Source organism: Chiloscyllium plagiosum, chromosome 2 (assembly GCF_004010195.1).
Source record: "Chiloscyllium plagiosum isolate BGI_BamShark_2017 chromosome 2, ASM401019v2, whole genome shotgun sequence".
Taxonomy (NCBI): Eukaryota; Metazoa; Chordata; class Chondrichthyes; order Orectolobiformes; family Hemiscylliidae; genus Chiloscyllium; species Chiloscyllium plagiosum.
The window spans coordinates 56,105,620-56,132,651 of NC_057711.1; the positions used below are offsets into that span (position 1 = coordinate 56,105,620).

Here is a 27,032-nt window from a genome sequence, read left to right on the forward strand (position 1 = left end):
AAGGTGTTGGGTTTTTTAAAAAGCATTGAGGTAGACCCTTAAGAACCCTGATGAGATCTATCCCAGAGTGCTGAAGGAAGCATGCCAAGACATGTCTTCTGTGTCTAGTATTGCTGCCATTACTGGATAAACCACAGAAGGCACGATTTGGAGGTGCCAGTGTTGGACTGAGATACTTCACTGCTAAATCCTTACCACCCGATGCCTGGAGGAAGAATGCCTCATCTTCTGTCTTGGGACCCTCCAACCACACAGGATTAATGTGAATTTCATCAGTTTCCTCATTTCCCCTCCCCCCACCTTGACCCAGATCCAACTTTACAACTCAGCACTGCCCTCTTGACCTGTCCTACCTGTCCATCTTCTATCCCACCTATCTGCTTCCACCCTCCTCTCCAACCTATCACCTTCACCCTCAACCTCATCTATCTATCGCATTCTCTGCTACCTTACCCCCAGCTCTAACCCCCAACCATTTATCTCTCAGCCTCCTTGGGCCACCTCCTCATTCCTGATGAAGAGCTTACACTTGAAATGTCAGTTCTCCTGCTCCTCGGATGCTGCTTGACCTGCTGTGCTTTTCCAGCACCACAGTCTTCGCCTCTGATTCCAGCATCTGCAGTCCTAACTTTCTCCCTTGTCATCATAAGTGTTCAAGTGAGAGGGGATCTTGATTAAAAATATAAGAATCTGATAACGCTAGACAAGTTGCAGGCTATGGGAGGATGCTTCACCCTTGTGGAATAATCAATAAGGAGGGGACGCAGTTTGAGAATAAGGGTCTCCTATTTAAGATGGAGTTGAGGAGGACAACATTCCCCCCTCCCCATAACATTTTGGCTGAAATTGTTTTTTCCATAGAATATGCTTGGTAAACAAATATGCTACTCTGCAAATCTAACCTAGTTTAACCCACAATCTTAATTTGTGAAGTATAGGCGTCAGGCTGCAGAAAATCAATGAACTACAGTACTATATTTCCAGAAGCAGCTTTTGGTTAATATAGCATGGTACTCAACATTCAAGCGATAGAGTCAGGCACTAATCATTTCATTTGACATTGTAATAAATTATAGCTGCTAATTCCAGACTTATCTGCAAAAATTAAACTACTGCATTTGACATTTATAGCCAAAGGGTAGTTAATGTATGATGGCTTCTAATTAGTTTTGGATGGCAGTGCAAAAGGGTTTCTTAATTTAAAAAGATGCAAATCTACGATTTGCTCTGGTGAAGACTAATCGGAGTCAAAATGAGATATGGAAAGTAAAAGTATAACATCACATTCTTGGATGCCTAGGCCCCAGATACCTAAACTAGCAGTTTCTAAAGACCTTTCTTAAATGTAGTTGGGTATAAGTTACGGGGCAGATCATTAGGAAATGCACTGGAATTTTCACTCATGCCAATGATGGACCCCTGACCTGTTGTAACACTGGGAATATTTTACACACAGTTTGAAATGATTACAACATCAGTCCAAAACATGCATAAAGAGCTGAATTTTAGAGAGGAGGCAAGAATGATCTCCCTTAACGTGAAGGCAGCATTTGAATGAGCACGGAGTCAAGGAGCCATAGCAAAACTGAAGTCAGTGGAAATCGGAAAGGAATATTCAAGTTCTGTTTCACAAGATGTTATTCGCTGACACTCAGTTTGGGTTGAGCCACAGTGACTCAGCTCCTGACCTTATTACAGCCTCAGTTCAAACATATTAAAACAGCTGAATTCTAGGTGTGAAGGGAAAAGTGATTGCCCTTGAATTCAAGTTTGCATTTGACTGGATGTGGCATCAAGGTCCTGAGCAAAACTCAAGTCAATGAGAATAAGGGGAAAACTTTCCATTGGTTAGAGTCATACTTGGCACAAATTAAGATTGTTGGATATTGATCATCTCAAAGCCAGGACATCACTGCAGGGGTTCCTCGGGGGAGTGCGCTAGGACTAACCACCTTCAGCAGCTTAATCAATGACCTTCCCTCCATCTTAAGATCAGAGGTATGGATGTTTGTTGATAATTGCACAATGTTCAGCACCATTTGTGAATTTATTAAGGCAGTTGATGTCAAATGCAGCAAAACATGGACAATATCGTAGCTTGGGATGCCCAGTAGCAAGTAACGTTCACACTTTAACAAGTGCCAGGCTATGACCATCTCCAAACAATGTCTCAGAGTTTGGGTAAGTGACTGTAACTCTCTGTAATGAGTAGGGTGCCTTTTTTATGGGATATTGGTATTGTTAGCTAGGGCAGCATTTACTGCCCATCCTAAATTGCCCAGAGGGAAGAGACAATCATATTCATTTCTGTGCTAAAACATGTGGAATTAGAAACTAATATGCAATTCACTCATGTTCAGAACACAGCACGTATCAATTTCCATTATACAATATGTGGCCGCTTCTGTTATCAGAGGTAATACATTCAGGAATTCCTTGTGGCCATCTGAAGCATCATTGACTCAATTTAAATATGAAAAGGATCTGTGTGCCATTTGGGACAAAATTCCCATGCTTGTTTCTACATGGGGAAAAACAGAACAGGTAATGAAACGTCTGGATATCAAACCTACAGCTCAGCGAGCAAAGCTACACGCTAAAAAACAGAACGCTTAGTGAAGTCAGGATTACCACAGTCTGAACTATGGCATATGGGTTTAGATTTTCAAATGGCCAGATATTTATTTCTGAAAAGTAAATGTGAGTTGCACATGGGGAACCTGTGGAACCCCTATTGTAACAGACTCCTAGAGGATTCTGGGTAGTTGAAGATTTTCATTTCCCAGATTCTAGAGCTCTATTTAAATCAGAGAAGACAGGGAGGACACAGGGTTCTACTGAAAGTAAGTAAATTGTTACTTTGGAAAAATTAAACAATAAAAACATATTCTAACTCCAGAGTAACTTTGAAAATGACACCTAACCTACCCCTCACATGACAAATACACATCCCCTAGAGCCTTTTAATCCACCTCCTTCCCAGACATTGTTCCTCTATGTCAAGAGTGTGTTGCTGAGAAAGCACAGCAGGTCAGGCAGCATCCGAGAAGCACAGAATCGATGTTTCAGGCATAAGCCCTTCATCATGAATGAGGCTTATGGGTCGGGGCTAAGAGATAAATAGGAGGAGGGGGTGGGTTGGGGGGGAAGGCAGCTGGGAAAGCGATAGGTGGTGAAGGTGAGGGAGAAGGTGATAGGTCAGAGGGGGCAGTGATGAACGGGACCGGAGGGCGGTGCTGAGTTGGACGCTTGGGACTGGGATAATGTGGGGGGAGGGGAAATAAGGAAGCTGTTGAAATGCACATTTATCCCATGTGGTTGCAGGGTCTCAAGGCAGAATATGAGGTGTTCTTCTTCCTGGCGTTGGATGGTAACGGTTTGGTGGTGGAGGAGGCCCAGGGCGCACGTGTTGTTGATGAAATGGGGTGGGGAGTTGAAGTGAACAGCTACTGGGCGGTGGAGTTGGTGGGTGTGGGTGTCCCAGAGATGTTCTCTGAAACAATCCGCAAGAAGGCATTCTGTCTCCCCGATGTAGAGGAGACCACACCGGGTGAAACGGATGCAGTAGATGACATTGGTGGAGGTACAGGTAAATTTCAGACGGATATGGAAGGATCCTTAGGGCCTTGGACAGAGGTGAGGGGAGTAGTGTCAGTGCAGGTTTTGCACTTCCTGCGGTGGCAGCAGTGGGGTGTGGGCTGGTGGGGGGCGTGGACCTGACGAGGGAGTCACGGAGGGAATGGTTTCTCCGGAATGCTGATACGGTTAGGGAGGTCTTTGGCGGCGGGGTCAGTTTGGAGGTGGTGGAAGTGGTGGAGGATGATGCGGAGATTGGTAGGGTTGAAGGTGAGGAACAGGGGGATTCTTTCCTTGTTGCATTGGGAGTGGTGGGGTTCAAGGGCGGCATTGCGTGAAGTGGAGGAGATGCGCTGGAGGGCATCATCAACCACGTGGGAAGGGAAGTTGCAATCATGGAAGAAGGAGGCCATTTGGGACTTTCTAAAGTGGGATTAGTCATCCTGGGAACAGATGCGGCAGAGGCAGAGGGATTGAGAATAAGGGCTGGCATTGTTACAGGCGGTGGGGCGGGAGGAGGTGTAGTCTAGGTAGCTGTGGGAGTCGGTAGGTTTGTAGTAGATGTCTGTAGTTAATCGGACGCTGGAGACAGAGATGAAGAGGTCCAGGAAGGGGAGGGAGGTGTCCGAGATCGTCCAGATGAATTTGAGGTCAGGGTGGAAGATGTTGGTAAATTTGATGACTGTTCAACGTCCTCATGGGAGGCGCCGATACAGTCATCGATTTTGCGGAGGGACATGGGTGGTGCTGGTGTAACTGCTGGTGTAACTGCGGAAAATAGACTGTTCCACGTATCCATCAAACAGGCAGGCATAGCTGGGTCCCATGCTACCCCTTTGGTTTGGAGGAAGTGGGAGGATTGGAAGGAGAAGTTGTTGAGGGTGAGGACCAGGCGGATGAGGGTGTCAGTGGAAGGGTACTGGTTGGGTCGGCATGAGAGGAAGAAACGTTGTTCCATTGTTCTTCAATGCTCAAGATCTGAATACCCCTTCTTTACCAGTTCCATCTAACCTCTTCCCCCCCCAACGCCAGACTCAACTTCCACTCTCCAAGCCATGCCTGATATCTCCTTTCCCTGTTTGGGATCCTTTCTGCCTTGGGACTCAGCAGGCTCTTTGCCTGTCTCAGTCCTGATTCCTACCCCCTAACCCCTCCCATCTCACCCCAGCTTTTTCCTGCTCTAGAGTCAATGCCCGCTCACTGCCCAGCACCCACACTCTAGACCTGATATTGACCCTAAACACTCCATCGCTTACCTAGTCCCCTTATTCCCTGGAACCCTAATCCCACAGCACCCTACACATACCCCTTAGATACTTACTGTTTGGCAGTAGTAAATGGCTATGATTCAGAAATTAAGTTTAAATTTTACATTAATACAATAGCTGAGTCCTGTGTGAAAAGTGGCAAAGTTTGCCTTCCCCTGATAACTCTCCACTCTGATTGGAGAATGGTTCCACACTTCTGAAACAGCACTGTCCAGAATTTCCTGTCAGAAAATAACAGCTTTCTCATGGAGTTAAAAAGATGTGGATGGTAATCTGTGTGAGATTACCACTACTCTGAAAGTGTGGGTTATGGTTTCCAAATTGTCAATAAGAATCCTGTACACAGGAAGCCCAAATCAGTGACGTGTTAAGGTTTTAGAAGTTTCCTGCTGGCTTAACTGGAACACCCTTGGTTGTCACTACCTTGGAGTCCTTCAATTACAAAAATTGCTAAATCCACATTGACTAAATCAAACATGCCTTCCTCATTGAATTTTTTAATGAAGTAACAAGGAGGGTCGATCAAGTTACACAGGCACAATCTTCACTCAACAAATACACTGTCAAGTCTCCCTTGTTCCAGTACTCATTAAACAATATGAGCCAGAACCTTGAGAAATGTGGACAAATATTGCTAAACATAATGAAGAATTATTAACTTTGGTGTTTATTTCTGTAGATATCCCAATTAATTCTTTCTCGAGTGTATCACCATCAAACGCTAGATTGGAAACAGTCAGATTTTGCAAGTCATTGAGTAATGCAAATTGTGTATCTCTTGTCCATGACATTCAAATATCATCATTGATCTAAATGAACATGATTACATGGGTGTGGTTAGCAGGAGTTTGTTGTGGTGTAAAGAACTGACTTACTCAATGATGAAGACATTTAACCAATCAATGAAACCTTTCCAGCCCATAAAAGCATAGCTTATTAGTAACTCTCTCAGTCCCAATTCTCAGTGTAGTATTCAGCTGTATTTTCAATGACCTCGTTATAATCTTTCATTTTTTCATAACCAAACAAATTACTCTTAACACTTATTAAGGAATTGTTTTTAATATCTGTTTATAAATTAACCTCATACTAATTTAGTACAATATTCCCTGTTCTCTCTGTTTACTTTGAAGGGCTATTCTGAATTTACCGTAGGCCTCGATTCCCTGAATATCCCAGAGTAGAAAAACATGACAGCCTCTCAAAGGAACGTATTGTGGAGATGGCTACATGGTACCCAAATACACACAGAATGTGATGTTTAATGCTACCTCAGACAAAGACAGCCATGGTGACTAATGTCACAATGCTCTTGACACTGCGTTCAAGTCCCTTTCTGGGAGTTAAGCATAAAAATTAAGGAGAACGTTCTAGTGCAGTACTGAGGTTGTGCAGTTCTATTAGAGATGCTGTTGTTTGGATGAGAAGTGAAACTGAGGTCCTTTTCACTCTTAGGTAGATGTGGAAGGAAAGCAGAGGTGTCACCCCTGATACCCTGGTTAATATCTCTCACACAAAAACTGATTATTGGTCATTATCATACTGATATTTGTGGGAGCTTACTGTCTGCAAATTGTCATAGAGTCAGGGAGTCATACAGCATGGAGACAGAACATTCTGTCCAACAGTCCATGCCAACCATAAACCCAAACTAAACTAGTCCCATCTAGTCTGCACTTGGCCCATATCCTTCAAAACATATCTTAGTCATGTATTTATCCAAATGTCTTTTAAATGCTGTAACTGTACGCACATCCACCACTTCTTCTGGAAGTTCATTCCACATACGAATCATTATCTGTGTGAAAAAACTGGCCCTCATTCTTTTTAAATCTTTCTCCTCTCACCTTAAAAATATGCCCCCTAGTTTTGAATTCCCCCAACCTAAGGAAAAGGCACCTGCCATTCACCTTATCTATACCCCTCATGATTTTAAAAATTTCAATAAACTCACTGCTCATCCTCTTATGGTCTGGTGAGAAAAAGTCCCAGACTATCCAACCTCTGCATATAACTCAAACCCTCCATTCCCAGCAACATCCTGGTAAATCTTTTCTGAACACTCTCCAATCTAATAATATCCTTCCCAAAACAGGGAGACCAGAACTGGACACAGTACTCCAGAGAGGCCTCACCAACCTCAACATGATGTCCCAACTCCTATACTCAAAAGGTCTGAGTAATGAAGGCAAATGTGCTAAATACCTCCTTAACCACCCTGTCTATATGCAATGCAAACTTCAAAGAATCATGTACCTGAACCCCTAGGTCACTCTGTTCTACAACACTATCCAATACCCTACTTTCACTTGTATAAATCCTGCCCTTATTTATTTTACCAAAATCTAATAATTTGCATTTACCCAAATTGTCTGTTGCATTTCCTACAGTACAACAGTACACTTGGAAAGCATTCCCACCATGTGGTCATAAGGAATTCTATGTAAATGCAGATCTTTCTTCCTTCAAGCCAAACTATCATGTCTCCCAAGTGAAGGGCCAGACTTAAGTCTCATAACTCCTCTTAAATGACAGCCAAGCAATAGGGAGAAATATTGTGATGCATGTGATATACTTAGTTATTTTAATTATTTGGGTATACTGTTATATCCAGCTTTACAAGAAATGTTTTTGTGATATTGAGTCGAAAGCATCCAATAAATACTGTGATTGTTAGGTATTTTATTGAAAACACAGGGGACTTTATTTTTCCATTTTTCCTCAAGATATTTTCAAAGATTGTTCTAAATCACTGTGTCTCCAGATGCACTTCCTCATATAAAACTCTGAAGTTATGAGGTTGTGCCACTGTGTGTTGTCAAACACCCCTTATTGCTGGTTGCTAAGGGGCATCGTAGACTATTATTCATCACTTTTGTCTCCCAAACTGATGTTCTCCATCTCCTGGGAGAAGAGACTACAGCTTTTCTTTGACACCTCGGTGTTCAATGCATCACAGATCAGGTACTGAGAATTCTCAACAGCATCTGCTTTAGAGACATTTTCACTCAGAACAACATCAGATCAAAGTCTCTGAGGAAGGACAAAGACCCCAGGTGTTGATAAAATATGTGTCAAAAATATTTGGAAGCATTTAATATAAATAAAAATAACTATGTTGAACAGTAAAACTCTGGTCATTATATCGTACATGCATACGAATATGAAGCAAAGCTAAGCATACCTAGAAATGAGGTGTCAACCTGGTGAAACTATCATACAACACTATTTGCGTACCAAACAACATAAGCAGCAAGTGATAGACAGAACTAAGCACTCTCACAGCCAATGGATCAGATCTAAGCTCTGCAATCCTGTCACGTCCAGCTGTGAATGGTAGTGGACAATTAAACAACTCACTGGAGGAGGAAGAAGCTCTTCAAATATCCTCATCCTTAATGATTGAAGAGCCCAACACATCAGTGAAAAATATAAGGCTGAAACATTCACAGCAATCTTCAGCCAGAAGTGCTAAGTGGATGATCCATCTTGACCTCCTCCAGAGATTCCCAGCATCACAGATATCAGTCTTCAGCCAAATCAATTCACTCCATGTGATATCAAGAAACGGTTGAAGACACTGGATGCTGCAGAAGTTATGAGTCCTGACAACATTCTGGCAATAGTACTGAAGATCTGTGCTCCAGAACATATCACTCCCCTGCAACACAGTTCCCATACTGGCATTTATCTGACAATGTGGAAAATTGCCTAGGTATGTCCTATATACAAAAAGGAGGACAAATCCAACCTGGCCAATTACTGCCCCATCGGTCTCCTCTCAATGATCAGTAACGCGATGGAAGGTGTCATCAACAATGCTATCAAGCAGCACCTGCTCAGCAATAACCTGCTCAGTGATGTCCAGGGTCACTCAGGCTCCTCACATCAATACAGCCTTGGTTCAAACATGGACAAAAGAGCTGAATTTCAGAGCTAAGTTGCGGTTGTTGAAAATCAGTCATCCCACCTCTGGGACATTTCTACAGGTGTTCCTCAGGGTAGTGTCCAATGCCCAACCATCTTCAGCTGATTCATCAATGAAATGACATTCATCATAAGGTCAGAAGTGGGGATGTTCACAATGTTCAGCATGATTCACGACACCCCAGATACTGAAGCAGTCCATGTTCAAATGCAACAAGATATGGTCATTATCCAGGCAGTGGCTGACAAATGTCAAGTAACATTTGTTCATACAAATGCCAGGCTATGGCCATCACCAATAAGAAACAATCTAACCACCATCCCTTGATATTCAATTGTGTGGCCATCACTGAATCCCCTGCTATCAATGTTCTTGGAGGTTACCATTAACCAGAAACTCAACTGGACTCAACACATAAACACAGTGGCTACAAGAGCAGGTCAGATTGGCACAACATCCACAAGCATCCATTCTCTCTCTACCATTGATACATATTAGCAGCAGTGTGTACTACCTACAAGTGGCACAGCAGAAATTCACTGAAGATCCTTAGACAGCACCTTTCAAAGCCACAACCATTTCCAGCTGAAAAGACGGCGGTGGGGGGGAACAGATACATGGGAACACTACCACCTGCAAGTTCCCATCCAAGTCACTCACTTTCCTGACTTGGAAATATATCACCATTCCTTTACTGTCTGGGTCAAATTCCCAGAGTTTCCTCCATAATGGCATTCTGGGTCAATCCACAGCAGGTGGACTGCAGCAGTTCAAGAAGTCTGTTCCCATCACCCTCTCAAGGGTAACTAGGGATGGGCAAAACGTGCTGGCCAGCCTGCAATGCCAAAAACTCCATAAGTGAATAAAAAAGTCATAAATTAGGAGAGGAGTAGGACACTTGGCTCCTTGAACCTGCTCCACCATTCAATAATTCAATATGGCAGATCTAATTATTTCATGATCCCCCTATCCCCAGTAACATTTCACTCACTTCCATATCAAGAATCTATCTGTCATTGTGTTACACAAAGACTCTGCTCCCACTCTCTTTGGAGGAAGAGGATTCCAAAGACTCAAGACCTTCTGAAAAAAAATCCTCCATGCCTTTTTCTTAAAGGGGCAACAACTTAGTTTTAAACCATGACTTTTAATTCTAGATTCACTCACAAGATGAAACATCTTTTCCACATCCATCCTATCAAACCTCCTCAGCATCCTGTACATTTCCTCATTCTTTCAAATTCCAGCAAATACAAGTCGAGCCTATCCAACCTTTCCCCACAAGACAACTCACCTATTCTATGTGTTAAGTAAATCTTCTCTGAATGGCTATCAATGTATTTACATCTTTTTCTAAATAACAGATCAAATGTTATTTACAATAAGTGGTCTCACCAGTGCCCTGTAAAAGCAAAGCATAACTTCCCTATTTTTATACTCAACTTTCCTTGCAATAAATTATAACACGCTATTAGCTTTTCTAATTACTTGCTGTACTTGCATACTAATGATACACAGTAGGACACCCAAATCCTTCTGGCTCCCAAAGTTCTGCAATCTTCTACTATTTAGATAGTGTGCTTTTTTTGTTCTTTTGTGAAAATGAACAATTTCATATTTTCTCACATTGTAGTCCATTTGCCAGATTTTAGTCAACTCATCTAGTCAATGAACATCCTTTTTAGCTTTCATGTGTAATCTTCATAATGTACTTTCCTACCTATCTTTGTTCCATTAGCAAATTTAGCTACCATACCTTCAGCCCTTTCATTTTGGAGACTGATAACATAGCTAAGGATTGAGGGGAAGTGTTTTACATGGTTTGATAATAAGCCACTGAGACATGAGGGAATCCATTTGGAGACAAATAATTATAGCACTTGGGACACTCCCGCAGGCCACAACAACACTTGGCAAGGATTATCTGCCAGAGGAGATGGTAGAAGCTGGTCCAATGACAACATTTAAAAGGCATCTGGATGGGTATATGAACAGGAAGGATTTAGAGAGATATGGGCCAAGTGCTGGAGAATGGGACTAGTTTAATTTGGGATATCTGGTCCATGGATGAGTTGGACCGAAGGGTCTGTTTCTGTGTTGTACATCTCTATGATTCTATGACTCTAAGAAGGGGAAAAATATCGGTCAGCCACAGTAGCTTGGGTTGGAAAGTTGGAAAATTAGTGGAGGCCATAACAGTGTGCACATCAGGCAACGAGTCTGCACCAAGATAAACAATGACTGAGTCATGTGCCTATTGATTTGGCTGAGAAAGCTGCTGGAGACAGTCAAGACACATCACTTCCAAATTTACCTTGTAGGTACTGACATCTTCAACTCAGGCCAAACAAGGTGCAGAAGAGAAAGAGGTGCCAGTGACAGGTTACTACTACAGTTAAGAGTCACTTGCTCAACTTTAACAAGGAATAGTGCTAAGTAGGCATGATCATTCATATGAGGAAAACGTTTGACATGTCTTGTACAATGAACTGCGATACGTATGAACATATGAGTTAGCAGCAGGAATGGGCTACTTGACTCTTTGAGCCTGCTCTTCCAGTTAATAAATGACGCAGCATCTACAGTAACCCCAACTCCACACTGCCACACACATCAACTCCTTGTGCTGATTCAATGGTTACTAAACTTTCAGGCAGAGCATACAATTATGTCAGATTGAGTAGCATAATCACCAGCAGAGTTTTTTCCTCAATGGCAGGGTTATCCTAGAACAAATCGTATCAATGATCTGTTACTGGGCAAGAGCTGGCTGTTTCGGATCACAAGGGGATACAGCAGTATAATTCTACATTTATGGGAAGAGGAACTTTTCAAGCACAGGACACGTTAACAGTACTAACACATAAAATGGTAAATGTACTAAGAAAGACTGAATGCAGCAGTTCAACTTCAGTAAATGATATGCAAAAGTGCAATTGGAGTGACACCATGTGGGAGCTTGTTAGAAATACAGATTTATTCGTGAAAAAGGTGCTTAGGGAATTTCCTTGTTGGAATATCATCTTAAATGTTACTCTCCATTCTTGGTGAGGGACCTTTCTTCTGCTAAATATTCACATCTCGTTGGCATATATGATTTCCCAGCATGGCATAGATAACAGTAGTTTTGGAATAGTTGGCTGGAATTTTGGACAGATCTTCTCTGAGTGATTCACATAAAAGCATTGTTGCTTTATTATTAGAATCTCTACAGTGTGGAAACAGGCCCTTTGGCCCAACAAGTCCATACTGACGTTCCAAAGAGTAACCCTCCCAGACCTATTCCCCTATCCTATATTTGCTCCTTACTAATGCACCTAACCTACACATCCCTATGGACAATTTAGCATGGCCAATTGACCTAACCTGCACATCTTTGGACTGTGGGAGGAAACCAGAGCACCCAGAGGAAACCCCCATACACACGGAGAGAATGTGAAAACTTCACACAGACAGTCGCCTGAGGATGGAATTGAACCCAACTCCCTGGTGCTGTGAGGCAGCAGTGCTAACCACTGAGCCACCGTGCTGTCCCTACTCTGATATAATTTTCCCTCAGCACAGCAAAGAAATCTGAGCGGTAGCCTGAATGGATATATTTCAACATTACTATGTTCTAGGAGGCAAAGCAGCAAGTCATTTACTTGTTCCCATAGGACCATTGTATCATGTAAAAACCATATATTGCTGTACGAGAGTTGGTGTTGTTTTCCTGATTGACATAAAAGATGACATTTCTATGGACTGAAACCACCTTCACATTTAAGGGATACAGATTCAAAAACTAGATATACATCCAATCAGGCATTCAAGCTTGGCATTTCAGGCCCATCCCTGGATCATTATGAGCAAGGTTTTGTGCTGCCAACACAGCCATGGAAAATCAGAATTAAATGTTTTACCTGCTTTAAAGAAAAGCAGAAATGGTGAAAATCTGCAGCTTGCTCAAGTAGCAGTGGCTTACAGGGCTGATCTTGCCAGTAGGATTGTTTACAGTACAAACACCAAGTACAAACTAAGTACAAACTCCATTTTGGGCTCAGCTCTTTACTGCACCTGCAACCTCCAGGATCATGTATTTTGGGTGGAAGTTTGGTGAAAGTAAGTGAGAGTATTTTTTTAGATAAGTCAATGTTTTTGTAAACATTTAGAGAGATGGCTCATACAAAATAATAGATGAACCCGTAGTTGCAATTAAAATTACGGAATTCTATTTATTGATTGTGCTATTTGTGAAATGATCCACTTTTCTAGGTGCTAAGTGGCAGAGCCTATTTTCAGTCCCACTGGCATTTTTGGAGGTGGGTGCAGCACATGAAATAAAGTCAACAGTCCTCCGGATTACAGGGGAACTGCAAGGTGTCAGCCGGTCCATTCAATGGCAACCAGGACTGAAGCAAAGGACTGCTACAACTTAGTGCATGCTTAATTTAGTTTGTGGTTGGCATTAAACCGAAAACTAAACTCAGGACCTGCCAGATTACATGGGGTTTGCTGCAAGGGATCGAGTGAAAAATCAGCTTAAATAAGAACTGGTTGAAAATAGATCCTCATTAAATTACTCAGGTAGCCCTTATACATTAGAAGCATGTGCAAATAGCCAAACTTGTGAATTAGCACTTGAGTGTGACTTACAATGGAATGCAGCAGTTGAGCTCCCTATGGAGTTTAGAGGAGGTAAGGAAGGAAGTGCTTGGTTGCTTTTGCTGAAACATTTTTCAGTCTCCAGAAACTGATACAGGAGAAGAAGCTGGTTAATTTGGTGACTATCTGGCAATGAATTAAGGTTTATTCTATTCCTAAGGTAATGCTTTACTTTGAACCAAAAGTGAGCAAGAGAGGATAAGAGGCAGCAATTGAGAGGCCTACAGTGAAACCAGTGATGGAGTGACCTCACAAACCAGAAAAAGTGAGGGCTGCAGATGCTGGTGATCAGCATCGAGAGTGTGATGCTGGAAAAGCACAGCAGATCAGGCAGCATCCGAGGAGCAGGAGAATCAACGTTTTGGGCATAAGCCCTTTATCAGGAATTATGCCCTGATGAAGAGCTTATGCTCGAAACATTGATTCTCCTGCTCCTCGGATGCTGCCTGACCTACTGTGCTTTTCCAGCACCACACTCTCGACACTAATATCACAAACCACAGGGAAATGTGGGAGCACATGGAAGCTGCTGGATACCAAAGTGATCCACAATGAACATAGTGCTCAAGGAAATTTGGATCAGAATTAAGCAGCTGTTTTCTGGGCTGCAGACTGTGCACCACATTAGGGAGGGGATAGTTACCTGGTAAGTTTGCCATAGCAGGCGATCATACTCCTCAGAAAGCATAACCCAAGTTTGGTCTATGATTAGGTTCAAGAGGCTGTGACTGCAGGTGAAGCAAATATGGGAATTCAGGGGATAGCAGAGGAGGATTCTTGGCTATTCAGCTCTCCAACAGTTATGCAGTTCTTGCAAGCTGTGTGGATGAGAGCAGGGACTGCAAGTAGGAATCGCGGACTGACCTCAGCAACATGGTACAGACAGCCATTAACTTGGAGGAGAGAATGTGCAATGTAGTAGTGGTAGGAGACAGCATAATTAGACATAAAAGAGACAGTTCTCTGCAGCTATCAGAAACAAAGCAAGTAACAGAAAAAGAGCTGGGAAGGCAAATGGTGAGGATTACACAATGTCAGAGAAAGACAGGTTAAGTGAGGGAGCAAATACCTAGTAAATGGGACACAGTGCGGTAAAATGTGATGCTATGCATGTTGGCAGGAAGAATAGAGGAGCTGCAGAAAGCTACAGCCTGGAGAGATTTGGGGGTCTTTATCCATGAATCATCAAATGCTAGCATACAAATGCTAGGGAAGGCAAATAGAAAGTCGGCCTTTATTATAAAGAGTATAGAGTACAAAATAGGGAAATTTGGATAAAACTACAAAAGGCATTATTAGAGTGGTGCTGGAAATGCACAGCAGGTCAGGCAGCATCCGAGGAGCAGGAAAATCAATGTTTCGGGCAGGAACCCCTCATCAGGAATGAGACTGGAAATCTCTGGGTTGGAGAGATAAATGGGAGGGGGTGGGGCTGGGAAGAAGGTGGGTGGAGGGGAAATGAGGAAACTGATGAAGACCACATTGATGCCATGGGGTTGAAGGGTTCCGAGGCGGAAGATGAGGCATTCCCTGAAGCGCTCGGAGGGAAGGCATCCAGTCTCCCCAGTCTAAAGGAGACCGCATCGGAAGCAAATTGCATAGAGGAAGAACACTTCATCTTCCACCTCGGAACCCTTCAACTCCATGACATCAATGTGGTCTTCACCAGTTTCCTCATTTCCCCTCCACCCATCTTACCCCCGTTCCAAACTTCCAGCTCAGACCATCCTCATGACCTGTCCCACCTATCAATCTTCCTTCCCACTTATCCTTTCCACCCTCCTCTCCAATCTATCACCTTTACCTCTTCCTCCATCCACCTATTGCACTCCCAGCTACCTTCTCCCCAGCCCCACCCCCTCCCATTTATCTTTCCATCCCAGAGGTTTCCAGTCTCATTCCTGATGAGGGGTTCCTGCCCGAAACGTCAATTTTCCTGCTCCTTGGATGCTGCTTGACCTGCTGTGCTTTTCCAGCACCATTCTAATCTCCAACATCTGCAGTCCTCACTTTTGCCAACAAAATGCATTAGTCAAACCACACCTAGAATATTATGAACAGCTTTGGACCCCTGACATAAGCAAAGATATACTGGCATTGCAGACAATCCAGAGAAGGTCCACTGGGTTGATCTCATGTATGGAGGGATTTTCTCATAATGAAAGCTTGAATAAGTTGGGCCTGCATTCATTGGAGTCAAGAAGAATTTGAGGAGATCTTATTGGAATATATACGATTCTGTGGAGGCTTGACAGGATAGATGCTTTGATATTATAAACTTCAGAACTTTCATAACTTGTTCATAGATTGAAAGAAGCAGCAATAACTCTGTCTGGAACAAACAATTAAAGGACAAGGACAAACTTATGTAGGAATTGAAAGTAATAAGTCATGCTTGGGGGGAAAAAAAAGGTGTCAAGGCTACATGACAAAACTGTTTTAACAATTGCTTGATACCTGGCTGCCTTATGTCACAAGTACAAATGATTGCCTGGCAGAAGAATATAAGGAGTTAATCACAGGAAAGCAGTGACTTCCAATAGACAGTCAATGTCAAATGTTACAAGAAAAAAGGAAGCTATTGTTGATGAGAAGGCAAGCTGCAGACTCAAGGACTCTAGAAAAGTAATCAATCTTTTGGATGAAAGAATCTAAAAGATCATCAATAATGTTACATTGTAGACTTGATGGAAGAGAAACTGAAAAAGACTTCAACATCAGAACTCTTCTTCAGCAGAACTTCAAAGAACAACATTGCACAAGGGTCAAAAGCTGGTCATCAGAGACAGTCACTGATGGTTGGAATTGTAGTTAAGTTCCACAATTAATTGAGTAATAGCCATATTGAGTTGTGACGTCTAACCTGCTTACTTGAGAGGTCTTATTTTGGTTGCAATATGCAATAGAGTTTAAATCATTATTTCAGTATTTGATTGTAAGAATTCTTATTAAGTAGACAAATCAAAGGTAGCTTATGGTGATTTACCCACAACAATGCTGAGAAATTAGTTTCCCTTGTGAGAGAGTCTAGCAGCAAAGGGCATTATCTCTAAGGAGTCATCTATTCACGACAGAGTCTGGGAGGCATTTCTCTTTCAGATTATAGTAAATCTGTGGAATACTTTTCCACAGAAGGATGTAGAAGCTGGATCATTATATATATTGAAGTCTGATAAAGACAGATTTTAATCGGTAAAGGAATCAATGATTACAGGGAAAAGGCAACTGAGGATGATCAGATCATCCATGATCATAGTGAATGCCAAAACAGGCTTGATGGGTTGAATGCTTACTTCTGCTCTCATATCTTATGGGGTTGTGATCACTTCAGACTCCATTTCTCCTCCTTTGCTACAATACTTGGGAAAGTGACCAGTGCAACAGATTTCATTGTTGGGAGGGACTGGAGGATGGGGTCACATTGGCACATTGGAGCATCCCCATCCACAACAGTATCCCCAGAATGTCCTGTCTCTCTTGGCCTCAAAAACACGTTGCCTGCCATCTCTCCACCAGCCCACCTGTCTTCACTTGGTTTTCCCTAGTCAAAATGCCTGGACAAACCTTAAGTCCAGGAGACAGCAGTCATTCTTCTGAAGTTTCCCTGTGGTTCCAGCAATGGCCACTATTGTGATGTAGTGCTGTTGGCACTATCAAGTTGCTGGTCAATCAAATTTGTTGGCAGCTCTTGAGGGTGGGACTTGATGTCCCTGAGGGCTGGTACTCCCATGGCCATGACATTTAAGCCACCCCCCGGGGTATTACTGAAGCAGAGGCAGAGATTTATGAAGGGAGACATAAATTAAACACAATAAAGTAATAGGGAACATTCATTAATATAAAATTCACTTCCAGATTACATAGGTGTAAAATGTCATTTTGCCTTGTATTATGAGTAGATTATCAGGAAATGTAGTTAATTCTCCAGTAAAAAGGTAGCTGGAGGAGGCTGGCATAGTGCAATCAGCAGAGAAGCATGAACATTTAAAATTGACAATAAGAGATATCCCACAAAGATCTAAAGGCCTCTGTGCCGTAAATTAACTTTTCCTGCTGCAGTCTAAATCTGGAGTCAGGTCAGTGAGATAACTTGATCTGCACAAATGCTGATATTGAATAAGAAACTAATCATAATCCTATTCATATAATACAGACCGGTAAGTTATAATTGCTTAATACCCTTCACTTTTAACTTAAATATTCAAATTACAAGAGAACCAAGGAACCACAGACCATTAACCTTACATTAATAGTAGGGAAAGTGCTAGAATCTACCATAAAACATGTAATAATTTTACACTTGAATAAAAATTATCAGCATGAATTTGAGAATGAGAAATGAAAAATTATGTTGTGAACTTGGAGTTTTTCAAGATGTTACTAATAAAATTAATAAAAGGATATTGATTAATGTAATATATTCAGAAGGCTTCTGACAAGATCTCTCCACAGGAGGTTGGTTAGCAAAATTAAAGCATGTGGTATATGAGGTAATATACTGACATAGATTAATATCTGGTTAACAGGCAGAAATCAGAGAGTAGGAATAAATGAGTTATTCTCGCTCTGAAAAGCTGAGATGATTGATGTATGTCTGTCCTCCAAGCTGATATAGAGAATCCATCTCAAACAGCGTAGAATGGACTTCTCAAGGGCCTTGAAGCAACGTCTCAATGTAAGCCATGTCTCAGGGTCATATCGAAGAGTCGGAAGGGTGACTGCCTTATACACAAGGATCTTGGTATCAAAACGCATGTCATAGTTATCGAAGACTGTCATCCTTGGGCATCTGAAGGTGGTACTCATAAATTGCTGAATCTCTACATCAATGTCAACCTTAGATGATAGGTAGCTTCCCAGGGAAGGGAAGTGTTCCATGTTTTGGAGGATTTCTCCGTTGATCTTAATAGATAGATGGACCAGAACTTACCTGGAATAGTTTGGTAAAGAGTTGGAGTCTTGTTGAAGTTGAGGTTGAGGCCAATTCTTCTGTATACTTCTGCATATGCATTAAATGAGGCTTGAAGATTCTCTTCCAGGAGGCTGAATTTCTATCAGCGAGGTCAGTGTAATTGTCTTCTTGTATTTCAACCAGTCGAAGTTGGAAAGTTTTCAGTTTATCCTGTGACAATTTCCACATCATTTGGAAACTTGTTCTTAAATGTTGAAGAATGCTGGCAATGAAGATGAGGAAAATGGTGGGGTAATGGCAAATCCTTGCCTGATCCCTGTCTTGACCTCAAAAGATTCTCTCATATTGCCATCAGTGAGGAGCTTCTTCAAACATCTCGGCATGGAGGAGACAGAGGATGTCGACAAATTTCACTGGACAGCCAGCCCTTGATAGGGTCTTCCATAGCACTTCCCAATTGACTGAGTCAAAGCCTTTGTCAGATCAATGAAGGCCATGTTGAGTGGTTGGTGTTGTTCTTAGCCTTTCTCTTGGAATTGCTGAGCAGTGAAGATCATGTCCATAGTTTCATGGTTTGATCTTAAGCAATACTGGTTTTCAGGAAGAATTTCCTTCTTATCCTCAGGGAGAATGTACAAGGATTCAGGTGATGTTCTTCACAGTGATGGAGAGTAGAGAGATTCCTCAGTAGTTTTCACAGTCCACTTTGTCTCCTTTCTTTAAGATGGTAGCTATGGAAGCATCTCCAAGATCAGCAGGAATCTCTTCTTTACCCCAGATTTTCAGGAACAGTTGATGGAGATGACAGGTAAGCTGTGCTGTTCCAAGTTTGAAAATCCCTGCTGGAATCCCACCTGCTCCTGCGGCTTTTACATTTTTAATGTGTCTAATGGTGGCTTCAAAATCTGCCACACAAGGTAGGAGCCCAATATCATCTTTGATGAGGAGTTGAGGGATTTCCTCAAATACACCCTCATCATTGTTTGGGAGATTTTGGAAGTGTTCGCTCCATCAGAGGCTGATGTTTTCTCTGTCTATCAAAAGGGTGCAATATTTACACTGTGGAGCTTGGGGCCAAGGGTGTTGGGTCCATATGTTGCCTTGGCAGCACTGAAGAAACCCCAGCTGCCATGTTTGTCAGCAAGGAGTGACTGCTCTTTAGCTGTCTCAGTCCACCATTCGTTCTTGATTGTCCTAGTTCTTCTTTACAACTCTGCCTTTGCTGTTTGATGAGTTCTCCTCTTTGCCTCACTGGTATTGTTTTGCCAGGCATGAGGAGCTTTCCTCTTTTTGTCAATGAAGTCTTGAATGATTTGGTCATTTTCATTGAATCAGTCTTGGTGTTTCCTGGTTTTTTAGCCAATGGTTTCTTCATAGCATGAGTTGATGGCTGTCCTCGGCTCTTTCCAGATTTCTGCCATTCTATTATAATTAATTATTTGAAGATTTTGGTGAAGAAAAGTTATTTACTTTTCTCAGGTAACGCAAGTTGCTGTTAAGATTGTAAACCCAAAGTGAGCAATAGCCCTTCAGCACACTTGTTTAAAATCCTTACATGAAGCACTCAATGCTGCCTATGGTGAACTAATCCTACATGCGAATCTCAGGTACTTACATTGAGGGAAGATCCTGCAAAGATTTTTAAATTTGATGCCTGAAATTGTCACTTTCTTTAAATCATGGAATGAAGTGTGCAGTGAGTTGTCTGGCAATGTACAGTTGCCTGACTTTGAGCTCTTTACAGACATAACATCAAATCTTAACATTCTGAACTGTGTACTGCATGGAAAGGTCAGAGATATAGCATGTATGATCAGTGCTGCAAATGCATTCAAACTGAAACTAGTGTCTGCCGTGCTCCAAATTCAAAAACAAAATATTGCAACACTTCCCAAGTCTAGAGAAAATACTAAAGAAAAATATCATTGATAAAGATTGTATCCACTCAGAAAACACTCAGGAAGATTAGCAGAGAGATCCAACAAGCAATTTCAGGAACTAGATCTAATGGAACAAATTATTATGTTTGTCTCAAATCCATTCCTTTAAGTAGATATTGGTGGGTTAGCTAATAAATTCTATCAGGTTTTTGATTTATAAAGCCTTGCAGTTAATATGGAGGTTATCACAAATGCACAATGGGGACTTATAAATAGAGAAAGTACCCACTCCTTTCATCGTGTGCTTTTAAAGTGAAAGGTAACTTTAGTTCCATATACTTCTGTGAGACAGTGTTCTTGCAAATGAAGATAATCAGGTTAGAGTGTCACGCACGCCTCACAAATAGCTTATTCAATGCAAAGTGTATGACTGGCAGTCTCAAACTACAACCCAGACTTGACGGTCCAGGCAAATAATGTGCAGTTACAGGTGGCAGTCACACTGAGACTTGATGTGTCAAGGACAAAAGATTTCTAACTTTTAGATAGATTTATACTGCACCAAAAAGAAACTGATTATTTTCGAAGAGTTATTTGCTATGTTGCATTTAGGTTCATAAAATGACCTTATGCTTAAAGAGATAGAAGCCACTGAACTATGGGGACAGTGTGAGTAAAAGGGATTAAAATGTTCGACCAACCATGATGGTATTAAATGACAGAGGAGGCTTGATGGGCTAATGTTCCTCGGTCCCTAAATTATCATGATTGGATTCAAATAGATGGCAAAATAAAATAAGTTAAACGAACATTTCAAATAATAATTTTAAATGTATATTTTTATGAAAATGTTGCTTTTTTATCAGTATTGAGAAACTTGATATTTGGGAAGGCCATGACCTAGCGGTATTATCGCTGGACTGTTAAACCAGAGACTCAGGTCATGTTCTAGGGACCTGGGTTCACATCCAACCATGACAAATGGTGGCATTTGAATTCAATAATAATCTGGAATTAAGAGTCTAATGATAACCATGAGTTGATTGTCAGAAAAACCCATCTGGTTCACTAACGTCCTTACTTGATCTGGCCTATATATTGCAATTAGGCATAAGTAATAAATACTGGCCAAGCCAGTAATGCCCTCATTCTGTAAATGAATATTTTTAAAAACCCCACAAATAGAACATGAGCCTTTCCTGGATCTGTTGGCCTGTCCTATATAAAGAACTTGAGGAGATTGGGCCTGTACAGTTTAGAAGAATTGGAGATGATCTCATTTAAATCTGCAAAAGTTTCAAAGAGCTAGTGGTATAGAAAAGGTATTTCCCTTGGCATGGGGAGTCAGGAACTTGGGGACTTAGTCTCAGAATAGGGGACAAGCCATTTGCAATACAGATATGGAGAAAGTTCTTCACTCAGTGAAGACAGTGAAACATTGGAATTCTCTATCCTGGAGGATTAAATAAGCTTAATTATTGAGTATGTTGATGATAGAGATTGATAGGTTCTAAATACTAATGATTTCAAGGGATATGGGGAGAATGCATGATAAGGGCATTGAGGTAGTTGGCCAATTATGATCTAGTGAATCGACGTTTCGGGCATAAGCCCTTCTTCAGGAATTCCTGAAGAAGGGCTTATGCCCGAAACGTCGATTCTCCTGTTCCCTGGATGCTGCCTGACCTGCTGTGCTTTTCCAGCAACACATTTTCATCTCTGATCTCCAGCATCTGCAGACCTCACTTTCTCCTCAATTATGATCTAGAACAGTTCAGCAGGCTCAAGAGGCCAACTGGTCTATTCCTATATTTTCTGGGCTAGTGAGAGTGTTTAATAGTAATTGTAAAGTTTTTACATCACTCAACAAACTTCAGCATTGTATCATCTGTTTTTAGAGTAAGACCAACAGCACAGGATTGGAAATTCGCATCAATGTCGTTGATTATAATCTAGGTCAGTGGGGCATGGGTCCTCCACAGAACTACCTCTAAAAGAACAGAATTGCTAAGTGAGTTTTGAGAAGATTTGTACCTCAGGTTGAGGTTCTGGATGTAGGTTTGCTCACTGAGCTGGAAGGTTCATTTCCACACATTTCATCACCCTACTAGGTAACATCTTCAGTGGGCCTCTAGGCGAAGCATTGCTGATGATTTCTGCTTTCTATTTATATGTTTGGGTTTCTTTGGGTTGGTGATATCATTTTCTGTGGTGATATCATTTCCTGTTCTTTTTCTCAGGGGGTGGTAGATGGGGTCTAACTCAATGTGTTTGTTTATAGAATTCCGGTTGGAATGCCATGCTTCTAGGCATTCTCATGCATGTCTCTGTTTGGCCTGTCCTAGGATGAATGTGTTGTCCTAATCAAAATGGTGTCCTTCCTTATCTGTATGTAAGGATACTAGTGAGAGAGGGTCATGTCATTTTGTGGCAAGTTGATGTTCATGTATCCTGGTGGCTAGTTTTCTGCCTTTTTGTCCAATATAGTGTTTGTTACAGTTCTTGCACTGTATTTTGTAATTGACATTAGTTTTGCTTGTTGTCTGTATTGGGTCTTTCAAGTATAAGGCAGCCCACAAACCCACCAACACACTAAAACAGCAGCTAATGAACTTGAAAGACCTTATACAGAAAACAAGCAAAGCTAATGTCATTTATAAAATACCGTGAAGAACTATAACAAACACTACATTGGATAAACAGGCAGAAAACTAGCCACATGAACATCAACTAGCCACAAAATGACATGACCCTCTCTCACTAGTATCCTTACATACAGATAAGGAAGGGCACCACTTCGACTGGGACAACACATCCATTCTAGGACAAGCCAAACAGAGACATGCACGAGAATTCCTAGGAGCATGGCATTCCAACTGGACCTCTATCAACAAACACACCGAGTTAGACCACATCTACCACTCCCTGAGAAAAAGAACAGGAAATGACATCACCACAGGAAATGACATCACCAATCCAAAGAAACCCAAGCATATAAATAGAAAGCAGAAATCATCAGCAGTGCTTCGCCTGGAGGCCCACTGAAGATGTTACCTAGTAGGGTGACAAAATATCTGGAAATGAACCTTCCAGCTTAGCGAGCAAATCTACATCCAGAATTGCTAAAAGCAATCTGATTTTCTGCACCATTCTGCAAACTTGTGGACTCAAGAGGCCACTACTGTTTTCAATGCTGTGTTTATAGTGAACACTGACAGATTTGCTGCCATTAACATGGCAAAACCTGAGCTGTATGTTTAAACTGAATGAAGTTCATAAGATGAAGAACATTATTATCAACACAGATAAATGTGTAATATATCCACACTGACAAATGTGCAATATATTCTTTCCTATTTGTGGGCAATTCTCTCTGTGATTGAGGGGCTCACGTCAAATCCATTAGAAAGTATACCATATACAGGCATGAGAGGGGCCCTTATGGTGCAGTAGTGGTGTCCCTACCTCTGACATAGGAGGCCAGGATTCGAGTTCCACATGTTCTAAAGGTGTGTAATAACATTTCATGAAGATATTGATAAGGAAATAGCTATTGAGTCATGAGAACAATTCTTGTGGTGCATTCCCTTCCTCCGGGCCTGAAGGCCTGGGTTCAAGTCCCATCTGTTTCAAAGGTGTACCATAACATAGCTGAACAAACTGATTAAAAATACGCATTTAAAAACCCACATGGAATCATGAGGAGGGTTCTTGTGGTGAAGTGGTATTATCTCCATTTCAGAGCCAGAAGGCCTGGCTTCAAGCCTACCTGCTCCAGAATCAGCTCTGAACGGGCTGATTCAATAATATAATACCTACAGAGAATGAGACAGAGCCAACTTGATGAGCTTTGTTGATCCCAGAATGTTTCCGAATTTTTGCAGCAGGTTTGCAAACACGTTAGAAATGTCAGCAAACAATAATTTCTGTCAAATAATTCCCATGAAATAAGTAATCCATGTGTTATGGTCTGTGTTCTTAAACACAACAGTAATCCACCTTTACCCACTATTAAATGGTTACACTGAATAAGCTGTTGGGTATACTTGGCTGCAATAGGTCCATGTAGATGACCAGAGCCTTCAAGTCCAGATGTGGGTAATCTTTCGTTTAAATTTGCTAACTCATGATGAGAAAAAATGGGGACTGCAGATGCTGGAGATCAGAGTCAAACAGTGTGGCACTGAAAAAGCACAGCCTGTCAGGCAGGATCCGAGAAGCAGGAAGGCTGACATTTCAGGAACGTTCCTGATGAAGGGCTTCCTGTTCCTCAGATACTGTCTGACCTGCTGTCCTTTTCCATTGCCACACTTTTCGACTCTAACTCACCACAAGGGGAATTGAGAGCTCAAATCCATGAAATGCCACCCTGCAGCACATTTGACTCCAAGTGCATTATATCACTTGCATTGCATGGGTCAAAGTGTGGGGTACACTGTGTTATATAATTTTAATATCTACTTACTAAAGCAAATAAAGATGTCTCTGTGTACACCACACATTATGTTTGTACCAAAAGGACAGCAAGCATCTTTAATCTCTGCGTCCAGACAATGACATTACAGATCAGAGAGTCAACAAGCCACTATAATTATCTTACCTATGAACTGGTTGGCGTACGAAGCACTGAGACCAAACTGCCTTTCCAGATACTTGCCCAGAAAAGCAGCAAACCCACTGATAGCTGCAACCTCCATGCAGGCAGACAGCACAACACAGGTGAAGACTGGATTCATAAAGAGCTGCTTTGTTACTTGTGGAATCGCTGAAAAATATTACCAATAAAGTATGTGAAAATTTGGCAGAAATAATTTTACACAACTGTGAATTCAAATCCAGTTAAATTACATTGTGAAACTGTGAACAGTAGATGGCGCCAAAATATAAAGAATCTATCCACCTGCGACTGAGATGGAAAGAAGTGGGCCTCACTGAGTTTTATTAAAAAATGGCTTGAAGGAACACTCTGCAACCCCACAGTGCTTTGCAATTCAACACTATCTAATAAAAGAAGCAAAAACTGATAGATGACACAGAAACAGGTGGACGATGAGTGATGAGGATAGCACAAAGAGTCTACAGAGAGACAGAGACAGGTTAAGCGAGGGAAAAGTCATGGCAGATGGAATATAATGGGGGGAAATGTAAAATTATGTACTTGGCAGGAAGAAGCTGAAAAACAGCAGCTGAATGTTTTTGTTTAAATGAATAAAAACTGCAGAATGCTACAACACAGAGGAATTTGGGAGTTGCCGTCAACAGGCAGAGCAGAGTTGGAACACTGCAAACAGTTTTGGGCTTCTCATCTAATGAAAGATATTAGCATTGGAGGCAGTCTAGAGTAGATTTACAAGGTTTACATCAACCATGGAAAGACTATCTTACAAGGAAAAGCTGAGCAGGTTGGACCTGTACCAGTTGGAACACAGAGGAATGACAGGTGATCATATTGAAATATGCAAGATTCTTAAGCGATTTGGCAAAGTAGATGCAAAAGGATCAGAGGGCATAATCTCAGAATAAGTTTCACATTTAAGACAGAGATGAGGAGGACTTGCTTCTACTATAAGGTAGTGAACCTGTGAAATTCTTTACCACAGAGACTGGGTTGTTAAGTATATTCAAGGCTGCCACTGGTATATTTTTAATCAGTAAGTGAGTCAAAGGTTAATAGGAGAAGACAAGAAAGTGGAGATGAGGATTATCGAATCATCCATTGAATGGTGGAGCAGACTCAATGGGCAGAATGGCCTACTTCTGCTCCTACCTCCAACAGTCTTACAAAACATCAACTGGGCAATCCATCCACTTTCAGGACCTTCCTTAGCACATTGCTCATTTACTATTGAAAGTTAAATATTCATTTAATTTAATTGATACTTGTGGAACAGCAACATTCTTGAAATTACAACATCAAGACAAACCATTAAATGATAACAAGTCTGGCAATTTCTGGTTCTATGTGGTTACAATTTCTCTCTGCTGTTTAGAAATTATTTTACAAGCTTTATTGTGGATAGACTATGGTTAACCTGAATACTGTCATTAAAGATTGGCTCAGGCTAAATTATTGCTTTTAAAACTTCCATTTGGAAATATTACACAACTGTAACCTGTTAAAAGGGAAAGCTCCAAGGTATGGTATTATGTAGAAGAAAATTAAATTACGAAGCCTTAACTTATACCTAACCTTAAGTGTTGTGGGTCAACCTGACATCATGTTGGTGAATCATTTATCCCAATGATCTATGACAAGAACAAAATAATGGAAGGTGCAATCTAGAACATTACTCCAGAATGTTACTTGTAAATTAGTACTTATCACTTATAATTAAAATCATTCCAAACTGTGGAGTTGATTTCCAAAGAATCTATTCCTGGATATTTGTCTTATTGGATAGTATTTAGGTCAGAGATTTCTGTGGAGAGAATCAGCCTGCTCAACTTGTGGTATTATCAATATTCTGACTTTTTAATTTGTTTATGTGATGTGAGCATTGTTGGCTTGGCTAGCATTTATTGTCCATCCCTAATTGCCCTTAAGAAGGTGGGGAGGGGGTAGTTACCTTCTTGAAAAGCAGCAGTCCTTGGGGTGTGAGTATACCCACAGTGCTGTTGCGGAGCTCCAAGATTTTGACCAAGTTACTGTGAACAAATGGTAATATATTTTCAAGTCAGAATGACGAGAGGCTTGGAGGGGAAGTTGCAGGGGGTGGTGCTCCCATGCATCTGCTGCCCTGGTCCTTCTAGGTTGCGAGTTTAGAAGGTGCTGTTCAGGGAACTTTGATCAGTTGACACTGCTTCACCTGTGTTTTGGTTGTGAA

At 41.5% G+C, this 27,032-nt stretch overlaps 1 protein-coding gene across 1 annotated transcript in view; it reads right to left on the bottom strand.

Annotated features, from left to right (window-relative positions):
- LOC122559852 (solute carrier organic anion transporter family member 3A1-like) overlaps window positions 1-27,032 on the bottom strand; it is a 290,872-nt gene that overhangs the window by 49,296 nt on the left and 214,544 nt on the right. The window contains exon 4 of the mRNA XM_043709972.1: window positions 24,809-24,973. Within this exon, the coding sequence (XP_043565907.1) occupies window positions 24,809-24,973 (165 nt within the window). The remainder of the gene's footprint in view (window positions 1-24,808; window positions 24,974-27,032) is intronic.